General features: G+C 47.8%; 1 protein-coding gene across 2 annotated transcripts in view; it reads right to left on the bottom strand.

Annotated features, from left to right (window-relative positions):
• Positions 1 to 24,992, bottom strand: part of Cdh13 (cadherin 13) — a 1,039,744-nt gene extending 1,014,752 nt beyond the window's left edge. Inside the window, exon 1 of one of the 2 annotated variants that reach the window (XR_015643278.1) lies at positions 24,821 to 24,992. Coding sequence is in view for 1 of the 2 variants with exons in the window: in NM_138889.2 (NP_620244.1) it covers positions 24,821 to 24,865 (45 nt within the window). In the remaining variant the exon portion in view is untranslated. 2 annotated transcript variants of the gene reach the window in all.
• Positions 24,993 to 26,158: the final 1,166 nt, after the last annotated feature.

Here is a 26,158-nt window from a genome sequence, read left to right as displayed (position 1 = left end):
CCAGATCCTGGGTCAGAAGAAACCCGTTTTTCCTTCATCACTCTCCAGACTCCATGGTTCATTAAGTCCCTTTGGCTGTTTAGCATCTAACATGTCCTCCATGGTCTGTGTCCTTCCCTCTTCTCCTTCTAGAGTCTTGTGAAAGACACCTTAGGAGCCTCATCTTGGACCCCGACAAGGGCACAGTCAGCTAATTAAGATTTGGTGTTGCTCTGCTGCTTATCCGGGAGCACGTCAGGATGTGGCTCAGTTTGTGGACCACTTACCCAGCATGAACGAGCCCCTGGGTTCTATCCCCAGCAATGTGCCAAAACCAGGGTCGTGGCTGTGATCTCAGTTTCCAGGAGGTCTCACCGAAAGCTCCCTGAACCTCTGGCTTTTGCAATCTTTCTGTCCCCTCTTCTAAAATGATCCCTGACCCTTAGGTTCAGGGAGTGGTTTTTGCAGATGTAACCTTGGGACTGAGCTCCCTAACTTTGCACATTGATTGGTTGTGGCTTTCTGTAGTGGTTGCCATCCATTGCAAAGAGAAGTTCCCGTGATGAGGCACAAGGGCTACACTTATCTATGGAGATAGGGACAAGTATTTGGAATGTAGTTAGGGATTATGCTAGATTAGTAAAGTGGTCACTGTATTCTCCCCCACGATCCACACTTACACCAGCCTTGAGTTAGTTGGCAAGGTTTCCAGTACCAGGCATGGTGCTTTCTCCTGGAGAGGGTCTTGAGCCTCTGTTGGTTACTGCCAAGGTTACCGTTGCACCCCTCAGGGTTGTTGCACCATGCTGGCTGTTGTTATAGTTCCTACTTGTCATGACCGGGTTGCCTCCCCTCTTTTGGAAGATTTCATGGTGCCTTCTGATCCTCAGGAGGGAGCTACTCTGGTCACTTCAAGCTCAGAGACCTCTGGGCTCTGTGCCTGATGTGCCTGGTCTTTAGCAATGGGAACTTATCTTCAGTCCCTGGGGCAGGGTGGGGCAACCAAGAGCAAGACACATAGCCTGCAATGTTTTCGGAGTCTCTTGGACAACCTTGCATTGTGGTGACTTCTTGATCCCCAATTTCCGTGGCAGCCTTGCATGAACTGAGACATCCGTGTAAAGAACACACATGCTCAGTGTTCACTCCATTTTTTTAAACATTTTTTTTTCTCAGCTTTATTTAGTGGGCCTCTCTCATTTGAAACCCACAGTCGTGGAATGAATCTTGGACTCCAACTGAAACTCATGGAAGGCCAGGTGTCCTTCAGAGACTGTCAGTTATGGGGGTTTGGGGGAGATAAAGAGCTTAAAAAGTCATCTCTTTTTATTAGAACAAAAAAGCATAATTCTAGATTAGAGCAAGCGAGTGACATGGGCTTGCCAATCAACCTGAGGAGCTTTCTTTTTTTTTTTTAAATATTTATTTATTTATTTACTTATTTATATGTAAGTACACTGTAGCTGTCTTCAGACACACCAGAAGAGGGTATCAGATCTCATTACAGATGGTTGTGAGCCACCATGTGGTTGCTGGGATTTGAACTCAGGACCTCTGGAAGACCAGTCAGTGCTCCTAACCACTGAGCCACCTCTCCAGCCCTTTTTTTTTTAAACTGTTTCTTTTTTTTTTTCAAAGATTTATTTATTTATTATATATAAGTACACTGTAGCTGTCTTCAGATACACCAGAAGAGGGCATCAGATCTCACTACAGATGGTTGTGAGCCACCATGTGGTTGCTGGGAATTGAACTCATGACCTCTGGAAGAGCAGTCGGGTGCTCTTAACCGCTGAGCCATCTCTCCAGCCCTCTGAGGAGCTTTCTTGATTGGTTTGTTTTCCAAAAATCTGTGATTGTTCCACTGAGTAGAATCAAAAGGTCAAGCTCACCCAGCACAAGCTAAGTATGGATTATGATGACATCATAGGGAGATCTTCAATGACTCAAGGTACAGCGGTGGCAAGCACCCAGCCAGCTTCAAGCCACATGAATGGCTTTCTGAAGCTGTCAATCAGGAAGAAGTAGAAAGAACACTGGGTCTCAGGTAGACAAGCTCTGCCCATCTTGTCATCAGTAGAAAGTTCACATATCACCCTGGCCTAAGTGAGAAAACACCTTCTGAAAGTGGCCAAAAGGCTTGCTATTTTCCCATGACTCTATGGCCTGGGTGTCACCCCATGACACTCCGTGGAGACAAGCCAATGATGTCTTTCTGAAGCACTAGAATCTTCCGAGAAATGGAGCTCTGACTTCCCACCCTGGTGTCTTCACTTCTCCTTGGAAAACACAATGACTTCAGCATGTCTCCAGTGGACCTGGTGACCATGACGGGCTGAGGAAGGTAGCTAAAATAGATCACCCCAGAAAGTCGCTGCTTACAAATCAAAAAGTAAAATGTGTGGCCTTCAAGAAGACAACAGGGGCTGGAGAGGTGGCTCAGTGGTTAAGAGCACAGACTGCTCTTCCAGAGGTCCTGAGTTCAATTCCCAGCAACCACATGGTGGCTCACAACCATCTGTAATGGGATCTGATGCCCTCTTCTGGTGTGTCTGAAGACAGCTACCGTGTACTCACATACATAAAATAAATAAATAAATCTTTAAAAAAAATGACAACAGGCTCCAATAGCATTCTTCTGAGTAGACAAAGCTGGTCCTTCCTAAACTCTCAAGTCAAATCCCACCTTCTCTTCTATGCCCCCCTGGACTAAGCCAGCACCCAGCAGAAGCCCTGCTTCTAGCAGTCTGTTCAGTGGTCAATACCAATAGCCTATCCCAAACTCCAAGGCCACGACTGTCTTTACTGGGGCATTACTTAATCTTGCTTCTCCAGAAGGCATAATGGGGACAGTTAAGCCCCATAGCTTCCCTGGCTCACCTTGTGTAGCCCTGTTCCAGTGCATTGCCTTTTCTGAGTCTTGTTCTCCTAACAGACTTAAGAAAATATACAGTGATCTCCTTTTCCTGGAGCCAGCCAGAAACCAATGAATGACGAGACACACACCGTCAACGTACTCTTCCAATTGGATGACAGCTCTGTGGAGTCAGGAGACCTAGACTCAAATCTTGGTTCTGCTAGCTGTACACTGTAAAAGAAAGGTTCCTGGGGTTCAGTTTTCTTAACCAAAAAAATGCTTATCCCAGCCTCCTGGGCTCTGAGTAAGAGATGGTGCAGATACAGAACCTGAGCATGCCCAGAAGCCTGTGCTGTACAACGAAGCCAGTTATAATCAGGGCTTGAGCTTAGAGGCTAGACTCACATACTGTATGTGAGCACATAGCTGGGTATGGAACATATATTTGGTATATGAGCATTTATTGAGTACCGTGTATATGTTTATTAGGATATGGTGATGGTTTGCATATGCTTGGCCCAGGGAGTGACACTATTAGAAGGTGTGGCCTTATTGAAGGAAATGTGTCACTGTTGGGGTGGGCTCGGAGACCCTCCTCCAAGCTGCCTGAGGATGCTCAGTCTGTTCTGGGCTTCCTTTGGGTGAAGATGTAGAACTCAGCTCCTCCTGCACCATATCTGCCTGGATGCTGCCATATTCCCACCTTGATGATAATGGACTGAACCTCTGAATCTGTAAGCCAGCCCCAATTAAATGTTGTCCTTTATAAAACTCATGTTGGTCATGGTGTCCGTTCACAGCAGTAAGACCCTAATGAGACAGATACTTCTAAATTGATTGTTACCACACCAAAGAGGGTGCTGATTTTAGTCTGATCATCAAAGAAAATTAAAGTCCTATCCTTGAGGCAACAGCTCAATCTGCCAATGTCTCTCCCATGTGACAGAAAGTCCCCAACACGCCAAGCGTACTTTCTACCAGCGGGTGTCTAGTGAGTGTATCTTCTAATTTTAAAACCATGCACACATACCTGTCCATAAGATACCACTGAAAAGCCAACAAAATGACTCTCGACTTCTATCTTCTCTACTCTTTCTCCTAAATTTACAACTTTAATTGCTCATGAACTTGTCCCTCTGGGCAGGCCTCCAGCTTGAGCTCCTCTTGCACAGGCTGTAGCTTTACTTGGAGGGTATCTGGGCCACTCAACACACTAGGGACTGTAGTATCGTGTACATCAGCATGAAGCGGGTATCTTCTCTAGTGCCTCAGAGGAGAGGCATCCTTAACAGGGCAAAGGGGAAGAAAGCAACAGGAGTATAGAGCTGACTTTCTGGAGTCAATATTGGAAAGACAAGAGGGACTCAGGGAGGGGTGGTGAGTCGAACCTCTTCATCCCGACAACAGAACGTCTTGAGGGGGAGCAAGAGAATCCAGCACCAAACTAGCCCAGCAGGGATTGTACCAAAAAAGGCCAAACGGTCAGGTTAATAAGGCTTTTAGGATTCCTCATGCCAAGCCTGCTGTGCTCAGTCCTCTCCAAGCATCAATTATAAGAGTGTAAAACTTTGTGGACCGGAGAAAGGGCACCAAGTTCAAGGCACTCACCAGGATCTGACGGATCTTCACCCGCCCTCGCTGAACCTCCCAAGTTCTTACTGCTTGCTTCCAGATGCTCTCTGCCCCCTGGAGCATACTCACAACTCCGCATTAGCGGACAGGATCCATTTATTAATGCATCCCTCCACACAGCAAAAAGGAAAGTTCAACCTAGCATGTCTCCTTATTGCAAACTTCAGAAGGCTAGTTCCCAAGAATCAAAGCTACCGGACCAAATCTCGTCGTCTCCCCCACAAAGATGGTTACTTTCTGTGGCAGCTAGTGCAGATTGGAACTGCAGAGGGGCTTTCTCTTGGGATGCGCTGGGTAATCAAGCTTCAGTTTCTTGATTCATAGCTTGGGGTTCCCAGGAAATGACATGAATGAGTGGCTAGGACAGTGATTCTTAACCTGTGGGTTGTGACCCCTTTGGGGTTGTAATGACTTTTCTCAGGGGTCACAGATCAGATATCCTGCATAACAGATATCTATATTATGAATCATAACAGTAGCAAAATTACAGTTATAGAGTAGCAATGGAAATAATTCACTACAACATGGGGAAGTGCATTAAATGGTCACAGCATTAGGAAGCTTGGGAACCACTAGGCTAGGAGCTCTGCACATTTTCCACCTGGAGGGTACCAGGCAGGCACTGGCTAAGATTTTTCACAGATTCCAGTTAATCCTCCAGGAAAAGGGGATTAAACAGCCCTCGTATGTGACAGATACAAAGCAGAGAGTTAGGGGATTCTCTGAAGAACAATGGAGTTGAATCAAATCCTGGCTACTTGGTAGCGCCACTCTGGTCTTTAGTGGTTCCGTTTCTCGTTTCTCCTTTCTGTTTCTTCCTGCCCTCCTCTCTTCTACACAGAACTCTCCCTTCCTACCATGGCCTCCATTCCTTAGCCTGTCACCTGTTACTGAGGTTCTGTGCGCCCCAGACTGACCAATCACTGCACAGACTCCTCCAAAATGCCCTGGCTTCTCTGCCCTGTGCCACATGCACCCAATTCCCACCATCTGACTGGACTTCTCACAGAGGACCAGTGGACACTCTTCCTGCCAAGCCTGGGTTTTCTTCCTTCACCTCCTTCTTGCTTTCTTCTCTTCCTTTTTTTTACTACGTAAGACTTTCTCCATTCCTGGTGTTTCCAGGCTCTTCTATTTGGACTTTGTAACAATCTGTATTGGTTTTTACCTATGTAGTTAGCTGAACCAGCTTTCCACCATCCATCTACCCACACATCTATTCATCTATCCATGATATATATACATGTATCTTTCCTTCTGTTCATCTGTCACATATAATATCCATCTTTCCTTCCATCCATTTATCCATCATGCATAATACACTTATACATATATACCCACATACATACATACATACATACATACATACATACATACATACATACATAAGTATGTACATATGCAAACATCCACCTACCCCAGCTACCAACCACTCATCCAATCAACCACTGGCCTCCTTCATCCATGGTTTCATCTAACCATTAGACCACCCAGCCATCTAGAAATCCAAGCCAGTCACCAGCAACCCATCTGTCCATCATATCCATACATCTTTCCATCCTCTAGTTCATTTCATAAGGTTCTAAGTTCAGGGTTGCTCTGACCTTAGGCAGGAGACTTTATTTCTTTAACCTTCTATCACTTCACTTTCACAACACAAGAAAAATGGAAAGAATAGCATATAAAATGGTTGTCAGGATTACATACCAGAAGGGACATAAAGAAATATGATCTAAAGCGATAACTACTGGATATTTACTGGATACCTACTGGAGAATAATCTTCATCTCTTTAATTGATCTTCAAACACTGGGCTCGTTCCTTTCATTTCTCTTTCCTCCTCTTCTCATTAAGCACTGAGGCTCTGAAATCAAACTTGCCCTTTCCTGTGACCTTTATTAACTTGTAACTTACAATCTTGCCTCGATTCTCTTCTGATCCAGTACAGTTCCCACCCTGCCCCCAGATTCATTTCTCGGAAGGATCTTCTCTATTACAGTATCCTCTTCCCCCAAATCGCCAGGGGGTCAGAATTGATAAAACACTGTTTTAGAGATGATTGAGAGATCACCTTCATTCACCTTTTCATTTATCTTTTCATTAGAAATTTAATACAAACTCGTCAGTAGAGACTTGTAAACTAAGGAAGGGGTGGAAGGAGATCGCTCAGAATCTCATTAGGAGAGCAGACCTGCGGATGGGAGATTGATATACTTCCTCTCACACCCCATCCCCCTTCCCATAGGACGAGGCTTGTGGTGAGAGGATCCGGCCATACAAACTATCTCGCACCTGATGTTCATATCTCACTTATATGGTATTTCTCTTGTTATCATCTTCATAGTTATCTTCTTTAATGGCTGTGTAATATTCCATTGAGCTGCTCAAGCAATTTCCATTTGCTAGAAATTTAGCATATTTGTAAGACATTTAGAGCACCAGGCACACGGTAACCACTCAATAAAGGTTGGCTATTACTACTATTTCCAATTTGAGCTATCGCATATAATATATAGAAATATTTTTTTGCACAGCTTCTTCCACACTTATCTGTTTCCTTAATACTTAAATGAAGATTACTGGCCCACAGGGCATTGCTGGCTTTTATGCCTTTTGATTTCCAACTCCAGCAGACACAGCTAGATCCCTCCCACATCCACCCACACTTCTTCTGGCCTTTTCATAGGTGGCTTGTTTCAACCGCCAAGTATAGGGATGTGTGCCTCTGTTGGGAGACCTTCCCATGATCAACTGTCTATTTATCCATGATGGTACTGATGACAGACCGAAGAAATTCTTCCACTCAATGTTTTGGCTTGGTGAATCCATGATTTTACGGGGGTTACTTATAGAGCATGGGTAAGGGGTTACTTATAAGAGTGTGAATGATTCGAAGACAGTTCCGTCACTCAACCGTCCACTCTAGCATGAGTGAAGACTCATGAAAGCTCTACCTTGGAGGCCCCCACTTTCCTTGAAGGCTCCTGTAGAACACTCTGCTCCATAGCAACTGCTTGCTTATTGTATAACTTTGGACAGGGCCTCTGTGGGTCTTGTAAATTCCCTGGGCTCCTGGGCCTTCTAAGTTTCCCCCAAGTTCCTGAGTATTATAGGTCTCCCTCTGTATTCCAAAACCTCATGTGTTTCAGGTTAGAGGAAATAACTAACAATCTCATGGCCTGAGGCTTCCTCCGAGCCTAGTGCCCATCTCCATCAGCCCCTGAGTCTCAAAACTGATGATGTCTGGGGCAGCTTTCGAACAATGCCAATCTGGATTTGAGACATCAAGGCTAGAGTCCACATGTCCTTAAGGTGAGATGCTTAGTGAGGATGCTCCACTCCAGCTCCCAAAGGTTGCCAGGATATGTAAGCCCCAGGCATCATAGTGGTAACCAGCTAAATAACAGAACCATCGGGTCTCTGATTCCTTTGTTTCTCTTTCCTCCCTGCCCCTTGGGTGCCTTCCCACATGATTCCATTGAACTCAAGCTCTCCACAACTTGCTTTGGGGAAAATTCAAACTACAACTGATAGGCCATACAAGTTGCAAAACCATCTTGTCTGTTCCACACTAGAAACAACCAACTTCTATTATTATTATTATTATTATTATTATTATTATTATTATTATTATTATTATAGATCTCCCTGTTTCTCAGACCAGTATACGGTATCCGGTAGAATTCCCCAGCAGTGATGCCAGGTGTGGACCAATGCCCTTGCTTCATAGGCTTCCTAACAGGGGTACAACCAGTGTAAGCCACTTGCAGATGGCCATCCAGGTCCACGGTGGCAGGGCTGGAGTTCAAACCATAATTCTGCCTTCTCCCCAAGGTTCAACAGGGTCTACTGTGTAGCCCTGGCTGTCCTGGAGACTGGGTGCCTCAAACACCCAGAGGTCTGCCTGTCAAGTGCTAGGATTAAAGGACCCTAGCTAGGTCCTGAACTCTTAATGGTTATGGTGTCCTGCCAGGCACTTCTGCAGTCATCAAGTCTTGGGGTTAAAGTAACAGCAATACTATTAATAGTGACTACCCCATTGTATGGGTCTAATTTCACCATCCTGCATTTCCAGTGACCAACCTTCAGAACTGTCTCCATTGCCTCCTGAACATGCTCTGAGTGTTTCTACTTTGAATCTGGACTTCAGTTTTTCTCAAGCACATAGCTTCTTTTGTCTTGGTTCTATTTCTCCCACTATGGACTCGATCTCTTACTATTTTTACCTCCTTCCAACCACACCTGTGACTGACACACAGAATTCCTCTCTGCTGCTTCTAGACGGAAAGTTTTAAGAGACACCCCCATAGTGACACCAGAGGCACCCAGAATGGATCAGGTGTCATTTGGATCAGGAGACAGGTAAGAAAGGCCACCTTTCCATTTTCTTCTTAGACTTCCAGGAATTTCTTCCTCTTCGTCCTACTGCCTAGGCCTCAGCTGTCTTCCCTGTCTTCATCTTCAAGTGTTTAAAACATCAGAAAGACCATCCCAAGCTTGAAAATAAAAGCCACTGAATGTGGCCATGAAAGGCTGTGTAGTGGACTCAGTTCTGACTTCTCTCATTCACTGTGATTAAATGTCGGGCTTTGTGAAGTCACTGGTTAATGGGTCAACAACTCTGGCTATTAGAGATGCAAATATCTACTATCCCGTAGTGCAAGGGCCCCGAAGATAGCATCCTATTTCACGCTGATCACTTTTGTCCCAACTTGGCAACCTTATCCTAGCATTCCTCTGTCTGATTCCTCATAATCAATCACCCGTGCTCCCTAAACACACTTTGGAGTCATCAAAGCATCTTACTAGTTTCCTCACAGGTGAATGAGTTACAGAGAACGCACGTGTCCTCTGAAAACGTAAATATGAATGACAGTTTGCTGTAAGGTGTCTTTCCACTGACCCGACTTTAGATGCTGGCCCCTACTGATAACAGGGTGGGGAAAGATGATAGGTATCTGCTTTTGCTAGACAAGGAGGAACCCTTGCTTTTGGGCTGGTGTGGACTGGCTGACTGTAATTTGGGCTGCAATGAACAATGTCATGGTTGTGGGGGCTGTTCCTCACTATTGTAGGCTCCTGAACGACATCTTCAGCTTCTGCTTGCCGACAACTGTCAGCAGCACCCCCACTCCTCCACTGCGGAAGCCTCCAGACATGATTGCGAAGTGCCTGAAAGGAGCAGTTGTCCCCTGAGACCTCACTTCATATGTCTTCAGTCATGATAGATGTCAAGAGCGTCTCCGGGCATTGACGATGACACCCAAAGGATTCTTCTGGGCGGCCTCACAAAACCCAAAGACATTCTAAAGACTTCCTCCAGTTTTCAAACTTCCACAGACACAGAGCTCTGGTCCCCAACCCCAATGGCTCAGTTCAGACCAGAGACTATTTCTGAGGTTCTCAGTTGGTTCGGAACTACGAACAGATTCCTAGAGGCCCATAGCTAAGATGCTGGCAGCTTGCTTGCCACTGTGTGTGTGCTATGACTGACTCTCGTCAGAGAATTCCTTACACCCAGGGGTTGGGAAGAAGGTGCAGCCCTTGAGAGCCCCTCTTTAAAAGCTTGAATGTGCACTTAAGTCTCAGAAGTGTTCACTTTTTAAAGCATTGATCTCTACCTGGTTTACTTCTCTGGGCAAGCAACTGCGGAGTTTCCCAAAACAGATGATGTAACCATATTCTCTACTACACTTACTAGCCCTCTTGTGGATCCAGCGTCTCTTCAAAGCATACTACATAGTGGTACAAGTAAACTGACCAATGAGAACAGAATCAAACCTTCACATGGCTTTACTTACTCTCAGGAACACTTAAAAACTAGAGAAAAAGAGAGTTGAAGAGATGGATCAGCACTAAAGATGGCTCCCCTTCCAGAGGACCTGGGTTTCCAGAGGATCTGAGTCTTAGTACCCACATGACAGGCAGCAACCACCTGTATCTCTAGTTTCAGCATATCTGATGCCCTCTTCTGGCCTCCATTGGGACCAGGTAAGCATGTGGTACACAGACATACAAGCAGGCAAAACACCTGTACACATAAAATAAAAATAAAATACATTTTTTATAAGAAGTAGGGAAAGAGGTTGGAGTGGTGACTTAGTGAGGAAGACACACATACACACCAAACTAGGCAAAGGTAACAGGCTCCATCACAAGCTGTCCCAAGCTCTGAAGCTGTATGTCCCCAGTCCTTAGTGCCCAGCCCAGCCACACCCATTCTTTGAAGCTGCAAACCCAGGAAGGCACAGATAGTCCCCAAGCTTTGCCTTTACAAAGCCATACACACAAATGCTGACCTGAGCTTGGCCAAGAGACCAGTCCTTGGTTGCCCTTTCTGGCTGTACGATGCATGGCTTTCAACTCAGTCACTATGTGCTTAAACACTAAAGAAAAAATGCTAAGAGCTAACCCATCTGTGAGGGCGAAGAGAGTCATCTCTAAAGCATGGAGCCCTGGAACATGCAGGACTCTGAGGGTTTGGAGGCGGTGTCCTCAAGAGGGAAAGCGAGAGGTTCTGGCTGTTATCACAAGACCTACACTAGGCTTGGATCCCCTCCCCAGCACTGCCCAGTCTGTCAGAGTCTTTGACTGGCACAAGACCACAGCTCCTGCTGATTTGAGGAAATTCTAAATCCCTGCAGAACATGATATCGACTTGAGCACGATTCCAGTGATGGCATGCCAACCAAGTCCATTCCTCTCTTCTTCCTGACCTCCTTAGAATTGGTACAGGACATATTCAGATACTAAATTCTCAGCACAAATATGATTTATTACCCAAAAGGGGCAATCAGTGAGTAGTGGTGTGTGTGTGTGTGTGTGTGTGTGTGTGTGTGTGTGTGTGTGTGTGTGTATTGGAGGGGTACTATAAAGGCAGTGGCAGCACAAGCAAAAAAGAAAAAAAAATAGCAAGAGAGGGTGTTTCTGCAGGAGTGAGTTTCTGTGCTAGGGTGCGTTGGTAAATCTTGATTACACATGTTAGCCAAATCATGAACTTTAACTGTTGAGCCTTAGTATTTGGTCTCAGGGACGAGTCAGTAGCCAAATAAGAGAATTTACCTTGGGGCTAGCTTTAGGAATGTAATCTAATGTATCTCAGCAAGGAGGAGAAGGTTAAAGGGCAAAACCTGTTAGCACCGTGTTTGCCACGCTTGGGCGAGCTAGAGCCCTCCACTTCGCCTCACTCTTCAAAAGCTGCTTGGGGTGAGGACCCTCTTCCTCCTCGTAAGTTTCCTGTCAGCCCCTTAGACAGAGAGCCTGAGTGCGCTAACAACTGGGTAGATGAAGAGGGTCCTTAGTGCACTTTACAAGTCAGCAAAAGAGAAGTGGAGAGCCCGGGCTTTGTTCCTAATGGGCTCCAGTTCCTGCCACTCTAGGCTGTACAGGGGACTTTAATCAGATGAATCCAGCCTGAGAAAAATCCCTGCTGCCAGCAAGAGTGAGATAGATGTAGGCCCAAACTACCTAGTTCTCTATCTTGGTGCTGCCACCTTGCCCGCACCAAGTTTCTCACACCATCTCTCTCTTTAATGGAGGGGACAGGAAACTGTGGTGGTTCATTTCCAAGGTCAACTGGATTTAGAATCACCCCAGAAACACACTACTGGGTCTGCCTGCGACGGTATTTCCGGAAAGGTTCAAAGGAAGAGGGAAGGCCCACCCTGAATGTGGGTGATCACCATGTTGTGGGCTGGCTGCACTGGGCTCCAGGATTGAACAAAAAGACGAAAGCACGCTGAATCCCCGCATTCATCTCTCTCTCTGCTTCCTGACTGTGGATGTCACGTGACCAGCAGCCCGGCACTCCTGCCGCCATGACACCTCGCAGCCACAGGCTATGCCTGTGAACTGAAACAAGATAATCTCTTCCTTCCTCAAGTTGCTCTTGTCAGGTGTTTGGTGCCAGCAATGTGGGAGGGTGACGAATACAGTCATTTTGTGCATCATCCAAGTTCATGGAAATAAAACGCAATGGGACCATTCATGATGCGTGCCTGCAGCAAAGGTCCTGTGTGCGGGCACCAAGTACCCAGAGCCCTGTTCCCAGACTGCCGTGACCCAGAATTGCTTGATTTTCTGTCTAATCATACTTCATTGAGGCACAATTAATACGACATGAATTGTGTCAAAATATACCTTGCTGTGGGCTTAGGGGATATGTTCATAACACTGGTGGGCATGGGTTACACTACTATCCCATTTCAAAACATTCCCAGCCTCCCTAAGAAACCTCAGGTCCCCATAGTCCCTCCCTCTGGCCCCTCCTAAGCCCTAGGAAACCGCTAACCTGTTTTCTGTTTCTCTGGGTTGGCCTGCCCGGAACAGTTCCTTCCATTGCATAGACTCATAGGACATGTGGCCTTTTGTGTTTGAGAATGAGTTTGAATCTACACCCCAAAGCTTTGTGACCTTTATCAGGCCTCCAGGGTCTTCCCCATATGGGCAATGGAATCAGAGTGGATTCTTCATTACAAAGACTTGGTAGGCTGATCCACTCAAAGCTCTGGAGATGGTCCCTCGTAGTCAACACCACATAGGGAGGGCTCCTCCCCCATAGTCAACACCACACAGACAGCCACCATTTTCGCTGCTGTTATTTCTGCCTTTGCAGCTTTCCTGCCCTGACTGAAAAGCTGACTGGGATAAGAAGCAACTATAATGGTGGAGCATGAGAGGAAACAGCTCCCTCCCTCCCCGATGCATACCCAAGGGTGGAAGGTATGACTAGGAGCCCAGCTAAAATCAGTGCAAGGAGTCTCATCATGCACACATTTAATGGTCACAAATTCAGTTCTTTCAACCAAGGGGCGGGGGGAGACAGAAGGAAAAAGAACAATGTCACTGCTGCAATTAAGTGTCGTGAAATTATATCTTGCCTGTATTCTTTGTATGCATTGTACATGGCTGCATGCATTTTACATTTTTTCCATATTGATTATAGCACAGGCTTGCATACACAAAACCACACACACTGCACTTTAATGGGCAACTTCAAAGACTTCAAGGTTAATGACAACTCTGTGTTTGCTTTAAACCCTGACTTTATAACCCAACCTCTGAGTAAAATTCAGCTCCATTGTATGTCAACAATACCAATTTAGAATTATTCCAGATGAATTAAATCAACAATAACAAAGTGGAATCTCTGTAGATGAATTCAACCCACCAACCCACCATCCGGAGCCGAATGTGAGGGTGCAATTGACTCCCATTGTTCAATGCCCATCCACCGAGCACCATTTCGGTTCCCCACAAACTCACAGCATCAATCTGAAAGTAAACCACATAATCACGGGGCTCAGAGGGAGGCAGAAGTGAGTTAAGAAAACGTGGGGATATAGTAATTTGTTACTCAGGAGACAACAGATAGAAGAGGCAGGAGCTGTAGCCTCTCTCTTTTTCTGTCTGTCTCTGTCTGTCTCTGTCTGTCTCTGTCTGTCTCTGTCTGTCTCTGTCTCTGTCTGTCTCTGTCTTTCTTTGTCTCTCTCTGTCTCTCTGCTTCTGCCTGTCTTTGTTTCTCTGTCTCTTTCTGTCTCTGTTCCTCTGTCTCTGTCTCTCCCTCCTCCCATGTATATGTCTGTCTCTGTGGCTCTCTGTGTCTCTCTCTCTCTGTTTCTCCTCCAGTCTCTGACTCTCTGCCTCTCTGTCTCCATGTCTCTCTGCCTCTCCATCTCCGTCTCTCTGTCTCTGTGTCTCTCTATCTCTGTCTCTTTCTCTTGCTTACTTTGTCATACTTCATAGGACTCATTCGTTGCTACCTGCTCAGTTGTGTCACTGTGACTATTCACTGAAAGGCATCTGGTCTACCTTCCTCACTTCTCCATTCCTGGTGCTTCGAAGGGTGTCGCACAGTTGGTAGATACTTAGCACTGATGACATACTGAATGAGTGGGTGAGGGCCATTTCTTTCAGATGCATTACTTTCCTCCCAACTGCTGTCCTACAGACACTCCTCTCACCTCAGTTTGTGTACTTATTAATTACCTCAAAGGAGTGGGGAAATATTCTATATCAAAAACAAGGGTAAGGTAGTGACCCAGGGCATTCAAAGAGTGTGACCATCTAGCAGGAAAGGGAGTATCTAGAGATGTGTGTTCACCCAAATCAGAAGGCTCAGAAGAAGGCCCATCAATGAGGAGATGGTTCCGTTGATAAAGGGCAACAGGAGGGCCAGAATTTGGATTCCTAGAATCCACTTAAAAGCCAAGTAGGTGTGGTGGCCTCCCATAATCCCTGCACTCAGGAGGCAGAGATGGGGTTCCCATCTCTGGGAACTTGCCAGCTAGATGAGTGAGAATTAGTGAACTCTGACTTCAGAAAAGATCCTGCCTCAAAGTGGAGAATAGTCAAAGAAGACACCAGGGTCAGCTTCAGGCATTTGCATGAGCACACATGTTTCCATATACAGACAAATAAGTATATTCACACACAGGTCCACTCACATGTAAGCATGCATACACACACTCACAACAAAAATAAATAGGAAAATATTAAAAAGAATGTTCATTACCATAGTCCTTTCTTCTGTCATTGGCTCTATTGGGAAGGTCTGACAATGGCGAATGGGATACCATATACTCATAGCGGGGCACAGACCAACAGTCCACACACCAACGTGCCTCTCCACTCCTCTGCTCAGGGACCTCAGATGACATCTACCTATTTGCCTGTCTTTCTGATGGATGGTTCAGATTTTCCATATTTTTCCTGTGCAGACCCCATCAACCATGAGCTCGATTCCCACGACAGTATCAGATCAATGTCATAGTCAACACTGGCTTAGTGGCATTTCATCTCTCTGTCTACACACATTCACTTCTGAGCCCTTGGGCCACCTTCCAGATTAGTCCTTTGCACACAAGCTTGTGTCACTTCATTGCTATCTGGGAGAACTCAAACCAAGACATTGAGTTAACACCACTGCTGCACTGGAACGTACCATGGACGTTCAGGGGGGCTTGTGGCATAGCAGTGGAGTCCGGCATAAAGGAGAAGCTTGGGAAGGGGCAGGGTGGGGTGGGGAATGGAAGCCTGTTTCCATGCCAGCAATCATGACTGTCATCACTTGTAAGTATCTTCATAACTTATCAGGCCTCCCTGTAGCTCCAAATCCATGAGTGTATGTGTGTGTGCACCAGCAAACATGTGAGTCCCTATTTGTGTAGGTTCATGTACATATATGTGTATGCATGCAGAAGCTATGTGCCTTTCCTTGGGATTCATTGTGGTTTTCATCTGGTTAAGAGTCTCATTAGCTAGTCCTGGCTGACTTGACCCTCACTATGTAGGCCAGGCTGGCCTTGAGCTTACAGAGCACTCCCTGCCTCTGCCTCCAGAATGCCAGGACCACAGCCATGTGCCCCCATGCCTGGGTCATCTAAGATTGTTTGTTTGTTTGTTTGTTTCTCATACTGCCATGCCCATCTTTCCTGTCTGTTTCAACTACATGAGAAGCTGATCCATTTTACAGATGAGACCACTGAGGTTCCTTTGCTGAAGGTTGCACTATGAATGAGATGAAGACTTGAAATAGCTTCCAAGTTCATAGCATGTGGGGGAGTCAGTAAACAATGACTTCTGAGACGCCCATGGTGACATTTTTAGGGAACTTACAGGTTGGTAGGTGGAGACCACCCACAGTGGGAGTATTTGCACTACAGAAACGGTCAAATAGTGCAAACCACACGGTTTAGATTTTTTTTTTCTTTTTTGCAAGTGGGAAAGAGAGAGAGATCCAGTTGTTAGGCATTTGGCAGAGCGCCACTGCCTGGCACCCGGCTGGACGTTCTTATCCTGAGCTCAGAACATGGAAGCTTCTGCCGACACACCTTATTCTGGAAGACAGGCGTGTTAGCATTCGTCAAATGGCTCTGGGAGTGGGAGATCATGATTTGCTCCATGTTAGAGATATTTCTAGCACTGCTTATTGAATGTTCACAAAACCATTAAAAGGCTTGGCAAGGTTCCTCTCAAATATCCTTTGCATGAAAAGTCTCAGAGATTGGTTAATTGCAGAGGCTTTACCTGGGTCACTCCAATCAAGGACATACCCAGGCTCCTATGGTGCACACCCCCAAGGCAGGCGTATGCAGGGTTGGGGGACACCCATAGAAGGGCATCCAGATGCTCCTCTATGCACTGCACAGTCTGGCTAGCACCCCAACAAAACACACATGTATACACACATATACATGCACATACACACACACATCACACACACATCACACACACACATACACACACATCACACACACACACACACACACACACACATCACACACACACATCACACACACCACACCACACACACACACATACACACACATCACACACACATACACACACATCACACACACACACACACCACACCACACACACACACATACACACACATCACACACACACACACATCACACACACACACATCACACACACACACACACACATACACACACCTCTTTGAACCATGAGTTACCTTAGAAAAGCCAGAACAGGAACAGGGTCCCTTCCCCTTCAGCCCTTGTCTGACATATCTAAGCCAGGCACCCCCATACCCTGCAGGCCCTCCTCATAAGTGCCCTCAGCCACTTCTCTCAAGTATTCTGTCTCCTCTCCTTTAGATGCCTCCCCTCCATGACCTCAGGCCCATAATATCTTCTCACAGCTCTATCTGCCTCCAGACATTTGCTGCCCTGAAGCTGGATGAATGACCTTCTGAAAGTGAAAGATCTTGTCACTTCTTGTGATCTCCATAGCTGCCCATCACTCGGAAACCAACACTAAGACTCTTGAAGTGACCAACAAAGGCCCAAGGGCTTGTTACCTCTTGGCCACACCCCTGTCCAGGCTGGGTTGGCTCCTTCTACACCGAGGCTTTACCCAGTCTGTGCCTTCCTCTGGGTATGCCTTTCCCATGCCCACCTTCTCCTAGGCTTCACAACACCTACTTCCTGCCGAAGCTTTGAGCTCCATCGTAAGGCTGTCAGAGAAGTCTCCTAGATCTTTTATCTGGGTCTGATGCCTTTCTTTTTTTTTTTTTTTTTTTTTTTCGGAGCTGGGACCGAACCCAGGGCCTTGTGCTTGCTAGGCAAGCGCTCTACCACTGAGCCAAATCCCCAACCCTCCTGATGCCTTTCTTATTCCCATTATCCATCTGTTCTTTCATTCATATTTGCTGGGTGCCTACACTGTGCCAGGCACTACTGAGAGCCACAGGAACACAGGCTTGGATGAGTCAGGTGACAGCAATATGTGCTGTCACGGGGTGGAGATTTTAGTTAGCAGCGAAAAAAGAAAAACTGAACGAGCGCAATATGTGTGGTGGGGCGACCTCATACAACTGTGTTGTCTTCCTTCGTGGTGGTTGTCTTGCTCTTAAATTATTCATTAATTGATATTGATCGCCCCTGCCAAGCAGAGCCCCAAGAGAACAGAAACTGAATCGGTCATATTAGCAGCAGGACCCTAAAGACACCACTGTTACGTGAAACACAGTGGACCACCACAGAAAGCCTAGGTATCTCTGGGCATACTGGTCCAAAGTGAATTCTCCTAAGAGCAACTTATTTCAGGCCTGAGGCCAGAGAGGGAGAGGTCCTGATGGTCGAAGCCCTCGCCACACCCCTTTGAAAAGTCTCCGTGCACCTACTTTGCCTGCAATTTTGACTTGATCGGAGGGCCAGCTGACTTCTTCTGCAAAGAGACAGATGGCATTGAGGGCCAGACAGTCTTAACTCTGTTGTTAAAGCACAAAGCAGCCGTAACAATTCTATAAACGAAAGAGGTGTGGCTTCGGTCCAAGAAGACTATTTATAAAAACATGTTTCAGGCAGGAGCCAGCCCACAGGCTATAACTTGTCACCTCTGAGTCAGATGTCCCCAAATGCCCACAGCTCATGGCAGAGGAGGGTGAGCCTGCCCAGCGCTTTACAGCTATGGATTCTACAGCGATTCTAAGGCGCATGCTTCAGGAGGAGTACACAGCTACCGTCTCTGTCCTGGACCACACAACACAAATGGTGCTCTATCACCTGAGAGGGAAGCAACTGCCTGGCGGACCAGAGGCAGGGATGAAGGGACGCTACATTCCTTTGCAGGACTCTATGCTGTGAAGGAGGATGAGCTCATTTCTGGCCCTCCCCGGACATGTGTCAAGGCTTCTGCCTTCCACCCAGCTCAGCTTGTGCTCATCTGGGAGACACAGGGTCCTTGTGCCTCTCCAGAAGATTGGTGCCACGGGGCATTGTCTTTGAAGTTAGATGTGACAGGCCACAACATGCCCATTGCTAATGTTAATTTTCAAGAACTTGACTTTTGGCTGGCAGTGGGGAAGAAAAATCACTTTACTTCTGGTTGCATAGTTATTTTTAATCTTCCTTTTGGGGTGGGGGGTTGCAGCTATGGCAAAGAGTCCTCAGAGGCCTGCCCACTACAGTGGGAGGAGACATATAGGTTACTGTAGTGTTTTTTTTGGAGCCAGAGAACATCTACAGCACTGACACTGTACTCAGGACCACAGTGGGTATCAAATGTTCACCACAGATGCAGACCATCACCAGTAGTGTAGCGGTTTGAATGAGAAACGGCCTCCATTGATTGGCTCAGGGGTTCAAACACGTGGATCCCACTTGGTGGCACCGTCTGGGGAGCCAAAGTACCCTTGCTGGAGAAGTATATCACTGGGGGGGGGGGACAAGCTTGGGGTTCATAGCCTTGCCTCACTTCCAGTTTGTTTTCTGCTTTGCGACCTCAGTTGGGCATGTGATTTCTCAGCTTCCTGCTCCTGCCCTCTGGCTGCTGATACATGGGGATGTTGAGGATGTAACGGGTCACAGGTCACATATCACGTCTCTAACATACCAGGGTTCACAGTGACTCAGCACTGCCTGGTTCTGCTGGTCTACATGTCGCTACTGTGAGTGGAGCCTCTGTCTGGGTACTGTTAATCCCCAAGTGCACTGATGATAATGTTCTGGGGGAGGAGGGGTGACCTTGGTGCCCACACCCACGTCTGTGTATTTCATCACAGGGATCCCAAAAACCAACTGCTCCTCCCTTTCCTCGTCATCATGACTCTGTACCACTATTATTGTGTGAATGTGTGGTGTATGCGCACATGCACAAGCGTGTGTGCACTTCTTCCCGGTCTACGGGAGAGCATAAGGTGTCCTGCTCAATCGCACCCTGTCTTGTTCCCCTGAGACAAGTTTTCTCACTGAATTTGGAGGTAGGCTGGTGGCCACCAAGCCCTGTGATCCTTCTGCCTCTATCTGTCATGGTGCTGGGGTTTCAGGCACATTGGTTTGGGGGATTTTTAAACCCAAGTCCTGATGCTCGTACAAACACTCTTGCCCACGGGGCCAATAACTCCAGCCCTGTGCAACTTCCGTTTAAAGCAGCGCATCACTAAGAAGGCGATTGGATGGAGCCTCCATTTATGGCAGCAGAGTCATTCAGCGATAGGATCAAGTGGGCGGTATTCCTATAGTGGGTGCTGTGTTTGGGGGGAGGTCCTGGGGGGTTTATGGCCAAGTGTAGAGCATGTCCTGCCCGAAAAGGGCAGTATTGGCTCAGCTCCTGCCAACCAGCACCACGTAGAAAGAGAGCTTAGATGGCCAGGGCCACTGAGTTTTCAAGAAACGCGGGAAGCCTGGACCATCTTTTAAAGGAACTGATGTCATGAGTTTGGAAAAGTTTGGTCACCAGTTGCCTCCATGGGTTCAAGCAGGCTGCCAATATGCAATCCCCTGCCCAGAAGCCAGAGGGGGAGCGTTGACATAGATCCCATCAAGTAGATGCCAGGAGCTTCAGTCTGCTGATCGCCCAATCCACCTCCCGCACTGAGCTCTGCCTACGTGGGGACGAGCAGCCTCATTAGTCTTAACCCAGGAGTGAAGAATGACTCTCACCCTTAACCCCAGGATACGGCCACCATCCCACATCGGCGGTGGCAGAGGAGACAAGCCCTAGAGAATGGTGTTGGCAGCATCCCCCAGGAGGCCAGATTCTCCAAGGCATCTGGACACCTTGCTGACAGCTAAATGGAAGGAGGGCCCAAGCGTCTGGCTACTTGATTTGATTCTATCGGACTGATCATTGTGATTGGATGACAGACAAATATTTCCTTCTCCTTTTCAAGAGGTGCCGGGGCACAAGCTGAGACTGAGGGAAGTCACTCTTCTCGTTGGTGTGTCTCGAGGAAAAGTTATCTTCCTTCCCAGACAGAATGGTTTCTGCCTCTGCTGCCTGAAGAACAAAGCCGGTCCAGCCAAACTCAAAATGCCAGGAAATGTCTAAACCTCCTCATAGTCCATACTGCGTTGTCTGCAAAGTCCTCTGAAAATTATTCCTACGCCTGCCCTCCAGGGAAGGCAGGGCAGAGAAGTGAAGACAGAACAGAAGACAGAGCAGTAAGAAGAAGGAAAAAGAGGATGAAGAGAGGATAGGGAATGATAGAACCTCCCATCCAGGACAGTTGAGTAGCAATAGAGAGAGTTTTGCTCTGTAGGACCCGCTTTGCTTCACAAGAGTTCTCCAGAATAAGAACTGCAGGCTCGGAATTCTGTAAGGCTGTGGATGGAGCCCCCTTCTGGAGAAAATTTTCATCAGGTACAAAGCAAGATCGAAACACACAAAGATGGGCATGTGTGCGCGCACACACAACCACAGAACGATTTGGGGCTGTTAAGATAATGTGCCTGTCAGTCGGGTAGGAGTCGGAAGAGTAGCTTTGTTTTTTTCTTGACTTCCACAAGATAGAAGTTGTCTGGGTGTTTCGTGTAGCTGTGCTTTTTAGACAGAAAGGGAAGATGAGGTTTTGAAGACCTGAGCTCTCCCGTCATCTAAGAGAGTTAACTTCATCAGGTGACCAAGTGATTGATGGCCATAGCAAAGTCCTAGCATATATATGTGTGTGTGTGTGTGTGTGTGTGTGAGAGAGAGAGAGAGAGAGAGAGAGAGAGAGAGAGAGAGAGATTTATTTTACTTTAACACACAGAGGATACTTCTAGAAGAGAGGAGGTAGACAAGATCTGCTAAGAAGACGTTTAAGGCATCCAGTAACATGGTAGAATTACAGAAATCCGGGTCACTCATTCAGCCTTGGCGGTGTATTAGAACTATTTTGGGATTTGCTAAAACTATTTATAATAATGTTTAGATATGTGAACTTTTGCCACTTTCAATCCTTGGTCCCCTAGAACTTCTGAAATAGCGCAGGCTGCCCATAAGCGCTCCGGAGCCACAGGCTGGAGGTGTCCTCTCAGACTCTTGAGTCCCTGCCCTCGTCGGAAAGGCTTTGCACATGAACCAGGCTCTTAAAATAGAACGGACAGAGTGGCAGCCACAGGAGAAGATGCGGGAGACTCACTAAGTCCTGAAAGGCTAGACTCTCAATCTCTGGGGAGAACTTTTCCACTTTAAACCAACGGACACATTCCCATGGAATACATCTGGGAAGTCATGGAGGGACAGTCTCAAGACCTGAGCCCCTCCCTAGAAATTAATTCTTGGGGGATTGCTCATGCATTGTGAGAAGCTGGGCTGGGTGGAAGCGCTGCCTCATGGGAGTGGGCAATCCCTACCACAGTGGAATTTCTAACTCACACTTCGGCACATTTGTGTCAGTGGCCAAATTCCAGCTGTTACTTCCGGGACAGGTTTTCCCAGAACCCCCAGGGGGAGAAAAGAGGTCTTCCAGTCCTTATTGTTTAGAAGCCCTGCCCCCCCACACCCCACCCCGAACCCATGCAAATGTGGAAGGTGGCGAGTCTGCCAATGAGCAGCCAGAGGCTGATAGCTTCCAAGCTGTATGTATGACTGCTTGGAAAAACACACACAGGCTTGCCCTAGCTCCGCAGGGCAGTGAGTAATTTGCTTTTTCACATTGTTTTTGTCTTTCCTCTGTTTTCTTTCTGCCTCAGGAAAAGTTTGGGCTGGGTTTGTTGACTCAAAGGCTCTGACACCCCCCCCACACACACACACACGTTCATTTTTCTTAATGGCACAAAGACACCCCCACCCCCTTGCATTTAAGCCTCTTGTTGATGAAGTCAACTGCACCTTGCACGGGGTGGATACTATTTGCCCTCCAGGTGCTTCTGCGAGGAGAACATCAGTTACTGTCCCCATGCAGAGGAGCGCTCTGATTATGCAGGACAATCAAAGTGAGAGATAAGCCCCTCAGGGCTGGCCACTTATTTCCAGCTCAGAAGCAACTGAGTGTGCTTTCAAAGCCACCTGTGCCAGCCGGCCCTGCAAGAGAAGACACACAGGTTGCTTTGCAGAGGTGCCCCGTAGGAAGCCCCTAGCCCCCGGGGAGGCTCTCCGGAGCTCCCCCCACAGTCTGCTTTGCTCACAGAAAAGCACCAGTTTGGATGTGCTCTGGAACCTAATACATACTAAGACAGGAGGGCTATAAAAAAAGTCCGGAGTAAGGCAAGAGTCCATGCCCCAGACGCCAACCGCTCCCAGAGAGGCGGGACTTGTGAAATACACTGCCTAGGGCTGCCTGTTGCATGCGGCCTTGTCTACCCAGCAGTTCCGGGGCTGATGATAATAGATTCTTCTACCGTAGAGAACCTGGGAGCTTAGATAGGGTAAACAACTTGCCCAAGGTGGTTCTACTAGCAGTAGAGGGCAGGGAGGACCTGTCTAGATCTTTCTATCCGGGTGTGCTCTGCCCCACCTAGATAAATTGGGAGACACACAACCTTCTGCCTTAAGGATAGTTAGAGCCCCAGAGATGTGGGAAACTGCTTCAAAAGCAACCATAGCATCCATAGCAGGGCCCCTACAGAACCAGCTAGAAAACCTCTGGTGAAAAAAAAAAAAAGCAACAACTGTGTATACCCCAGGACTGCGAGTCCACTGAAGGAGACGTCAGCAGTCAGGACAGGAGAGCCTACCCAGCAATAAGCATCGTACTCTTACTCGGGGTCCTGGCAGGGACACACACACACACACACACACACACACACACACACACAGAGACATATGCACTCTTGGGTCGTTTCTACAGCTATTGCATTTCTGGGGTGCCAACCCTCCTCCAACAGCCATCTCCCTTCAGAAGGCTTCCTGCAGAACCCTCACTTCCTCTCCTCTTTCCCACTTCACGTTCAACCCCGTGCCTCTTTCACTGGCACTCAAGAATCCTGCCCAGAAACTCAACACCCATGCCTTAGGCATCCCCCCTCCTCCTTCGTTTTCTCTGCGTGGCCCTACACTTCTACAACCACCCACTTGTAGACTGCCAGCTCTTGGTCCCAGAGGCTGCCTAAAAGGACAACGAAGGACTGAGCCAGTATGCCAGGATGCTCTCTGGAGCTTCAGTCCCCAGAGGAGGGCTGGGCGTGCCCCCTCAGCCTCCAGTGTCTCTGGCCTGTCCCCTAAGTATTGCTTTCCTACACCCAAACTTCCAGGGATTTTTGAGCTTCAGCCGGGCTGAGGAGAGCCCCAGCATGCCTCTCCTGCTCTGCCAATCCTGCCCTGGCACTGCAACGATCTGGAGGGTTATTTGCCAGGCAGCTGCAGCCTGGTGAAGAAGCTTGAACTTTTCCTTGTGCTCAGCGCCACCCGCCCGCCCAGAGAAGACAACAGAGGCTGCAGCCTGGGCTCGGGCAGGAGCTCCAGCTGTCTGGACAATGGGGGCCCAAGGGGCTGGGGGTAGTGGGCCTGCGCTATGGAGAGGGGACCGTGCTCAGGCTCCTTTGAGCCGGGAGCTGGAGAGCCTGAAGACCTCAAAGCGGGAGCGGCGGGCGTCTTGCTTTGAAAGACAGCAGCAGCCGGGCTGCGGAGATCCGCTGGCGGGAGGTGCCTTGCAGCTCGCCAGCCGAGCTGGGCGAAGAGAGGACGAACGCCCCGGGAAGTCAGTGATGCCAGCTCTGGCCTCTCCCAGCCCGGCAGCCGGCCGAACCGAATGGCTCTTCCCGGCTAAGGCACTGGGTTACGGGGCAAGCACAATCCCTAGTCGCCTCGAAAGGAGTATATATCCGATACATGAGCCTCTGGAGGAGGCGAACCAAAGTTACCCCACTTGATGTCAGCTAGGATGTCGCCTTTGCTTGCAAAAAGGCTCTGTCCTTCTCAGAATGAGCACACACACACACACACACACACACACACACACACACACACACACACACGCACACGAGACTAGCCGGCAAGAGGAGCCAGGCCCCTCTAGGATCGGAGCTGGGGGTGACCTCGCATCTGAGCTAGCCGGGTCTATCTGCGCGGCGGTTAGCAGAAGCCCCGCGACCCTCCGATCGCTCCTGGCCATCACCAAGCAGGGCGATCTGAATGCAGAAAGCTGGTGGGAGCGCGCTGACTGCGGCTCACATTCCCTACCTGGGACAGCAGGACGCACAGGGTGAGCGGAGTTCTCGGCTGCATCTTGCCCGACTAGAAGAAGCGCCTGGCGGCGTTTGCATTCACACACGCGGCTGCACTGAGCATATTTTCCGTGGGAGCCAGCCTTTGAGGAGAGGCTCTGCCTCGCCAGCCAGCCAACTTCCCAAATAGATCAGCGGCAGCATCGCGAAAGCATTGGGTAGCGGCTGATGACCAGGACCAATGGCTTTACAAGACGGATTCCTTCATAACGCTCCCTCGTTTTGCATGGCAGATAGGGGCGAGCACCTCGCAGGGAGAGAGCCCCCTCCGAGCAAGGAGGCGGCACGTTGGCTTGCCTTTTTTTTTTTTACTCCTGGGGTCCAGCCTCACAAATCAGGCTGGGCAATGCCAGCTGATTCCACTTTCCCTAAGAACTGGAATTGCACCCGGGACCAACAGCCACTTCTAACACACTGCAAAAAAAAAAAATTCTCTTTATTAAAATGTTAATAAGATCCACTTTATTCCCAATAAATCACATAAGATGACCCCAGCAGCCCCAGCCCTCTATGTCCTCAAAGCCTTGCTGGTAGATTTCTTTGGCTTTGATTTTTTTTCTTCGCCCTCTCCCCCACCCCTTACCCCCCCAAAGTGCTCAGCCACGGTGGGGTGGTGTTTGGTGTTTTTCTGCCATCACCACAAATCACAGAGAGGACAGATCAATTCTAGCTTGCACGAAAAATCCATCAAGGAGCAATAGATTTTATTAACTGCTCAGGTGAGGGTGGGACTGGCCGCCACTCCACAAGCGTGAACCTGGCACCGAAACCAGGAGCATGACTTGAGCAAATTCTGTTGTTGTTTTTCCCCCCAATGTGGATGTGACCTTTCAGAGTCCCTGAGCTATTCCCAAGGGCTCCAAACAGTACTAGTCATGGCTCAAGGAATCTTACAGTTGGGGAATGTTGGAGATTGGAGAAACGGGGACATTTAAGGCATTTCTTCCCTCACAGAGATCTGAAGCTAAGGCAGTAAAGTCCTTATTTTCATGTAGGCTTCTTCCTAAGAGGACTTAAGGGTTTTAGAATAAAAGGCAAATCCAACCAAGATAGAAAACTTGGGCCACAAGAAAAGTTTAGAAAACCAAAACGTTAACTCCCAACTACAACTGTTTTGCTATGATTTGGACACATGAGCTTCCTAGTGGCCAAAGCAAAATGAAAAAAAAAAAAATGAGTGACACCATTTTTGTTGTAGAAAATGTGTCTAAGTTATATTCAATACCGGTTTAAATATATCACACGGCAGGATATTGCCAGCACAGGGCCTAGAATAATGAGGCAGTGATTGACA

The sequence above is a fragment of the Rattus norvegicus genome, chromosome 19, assembly GCF_021556685.1.
Source record: "Rattus norvegicus strain SHRSP/BbbUtx chromosome 19, alternate assembly SHRSP_T2T, whole genome shotgun sequence".
NCBI classification, from domain to species: Eukaryota; Metazoa; Chordata; class Mammalia; order Rodentia; family Muridae; genus Rattus; species Rattus norvegicus.
Note: the sequence above shows the minus strand (reverse complement) of the source record. Positions and strands in the feature narration are given on the sequence as shown.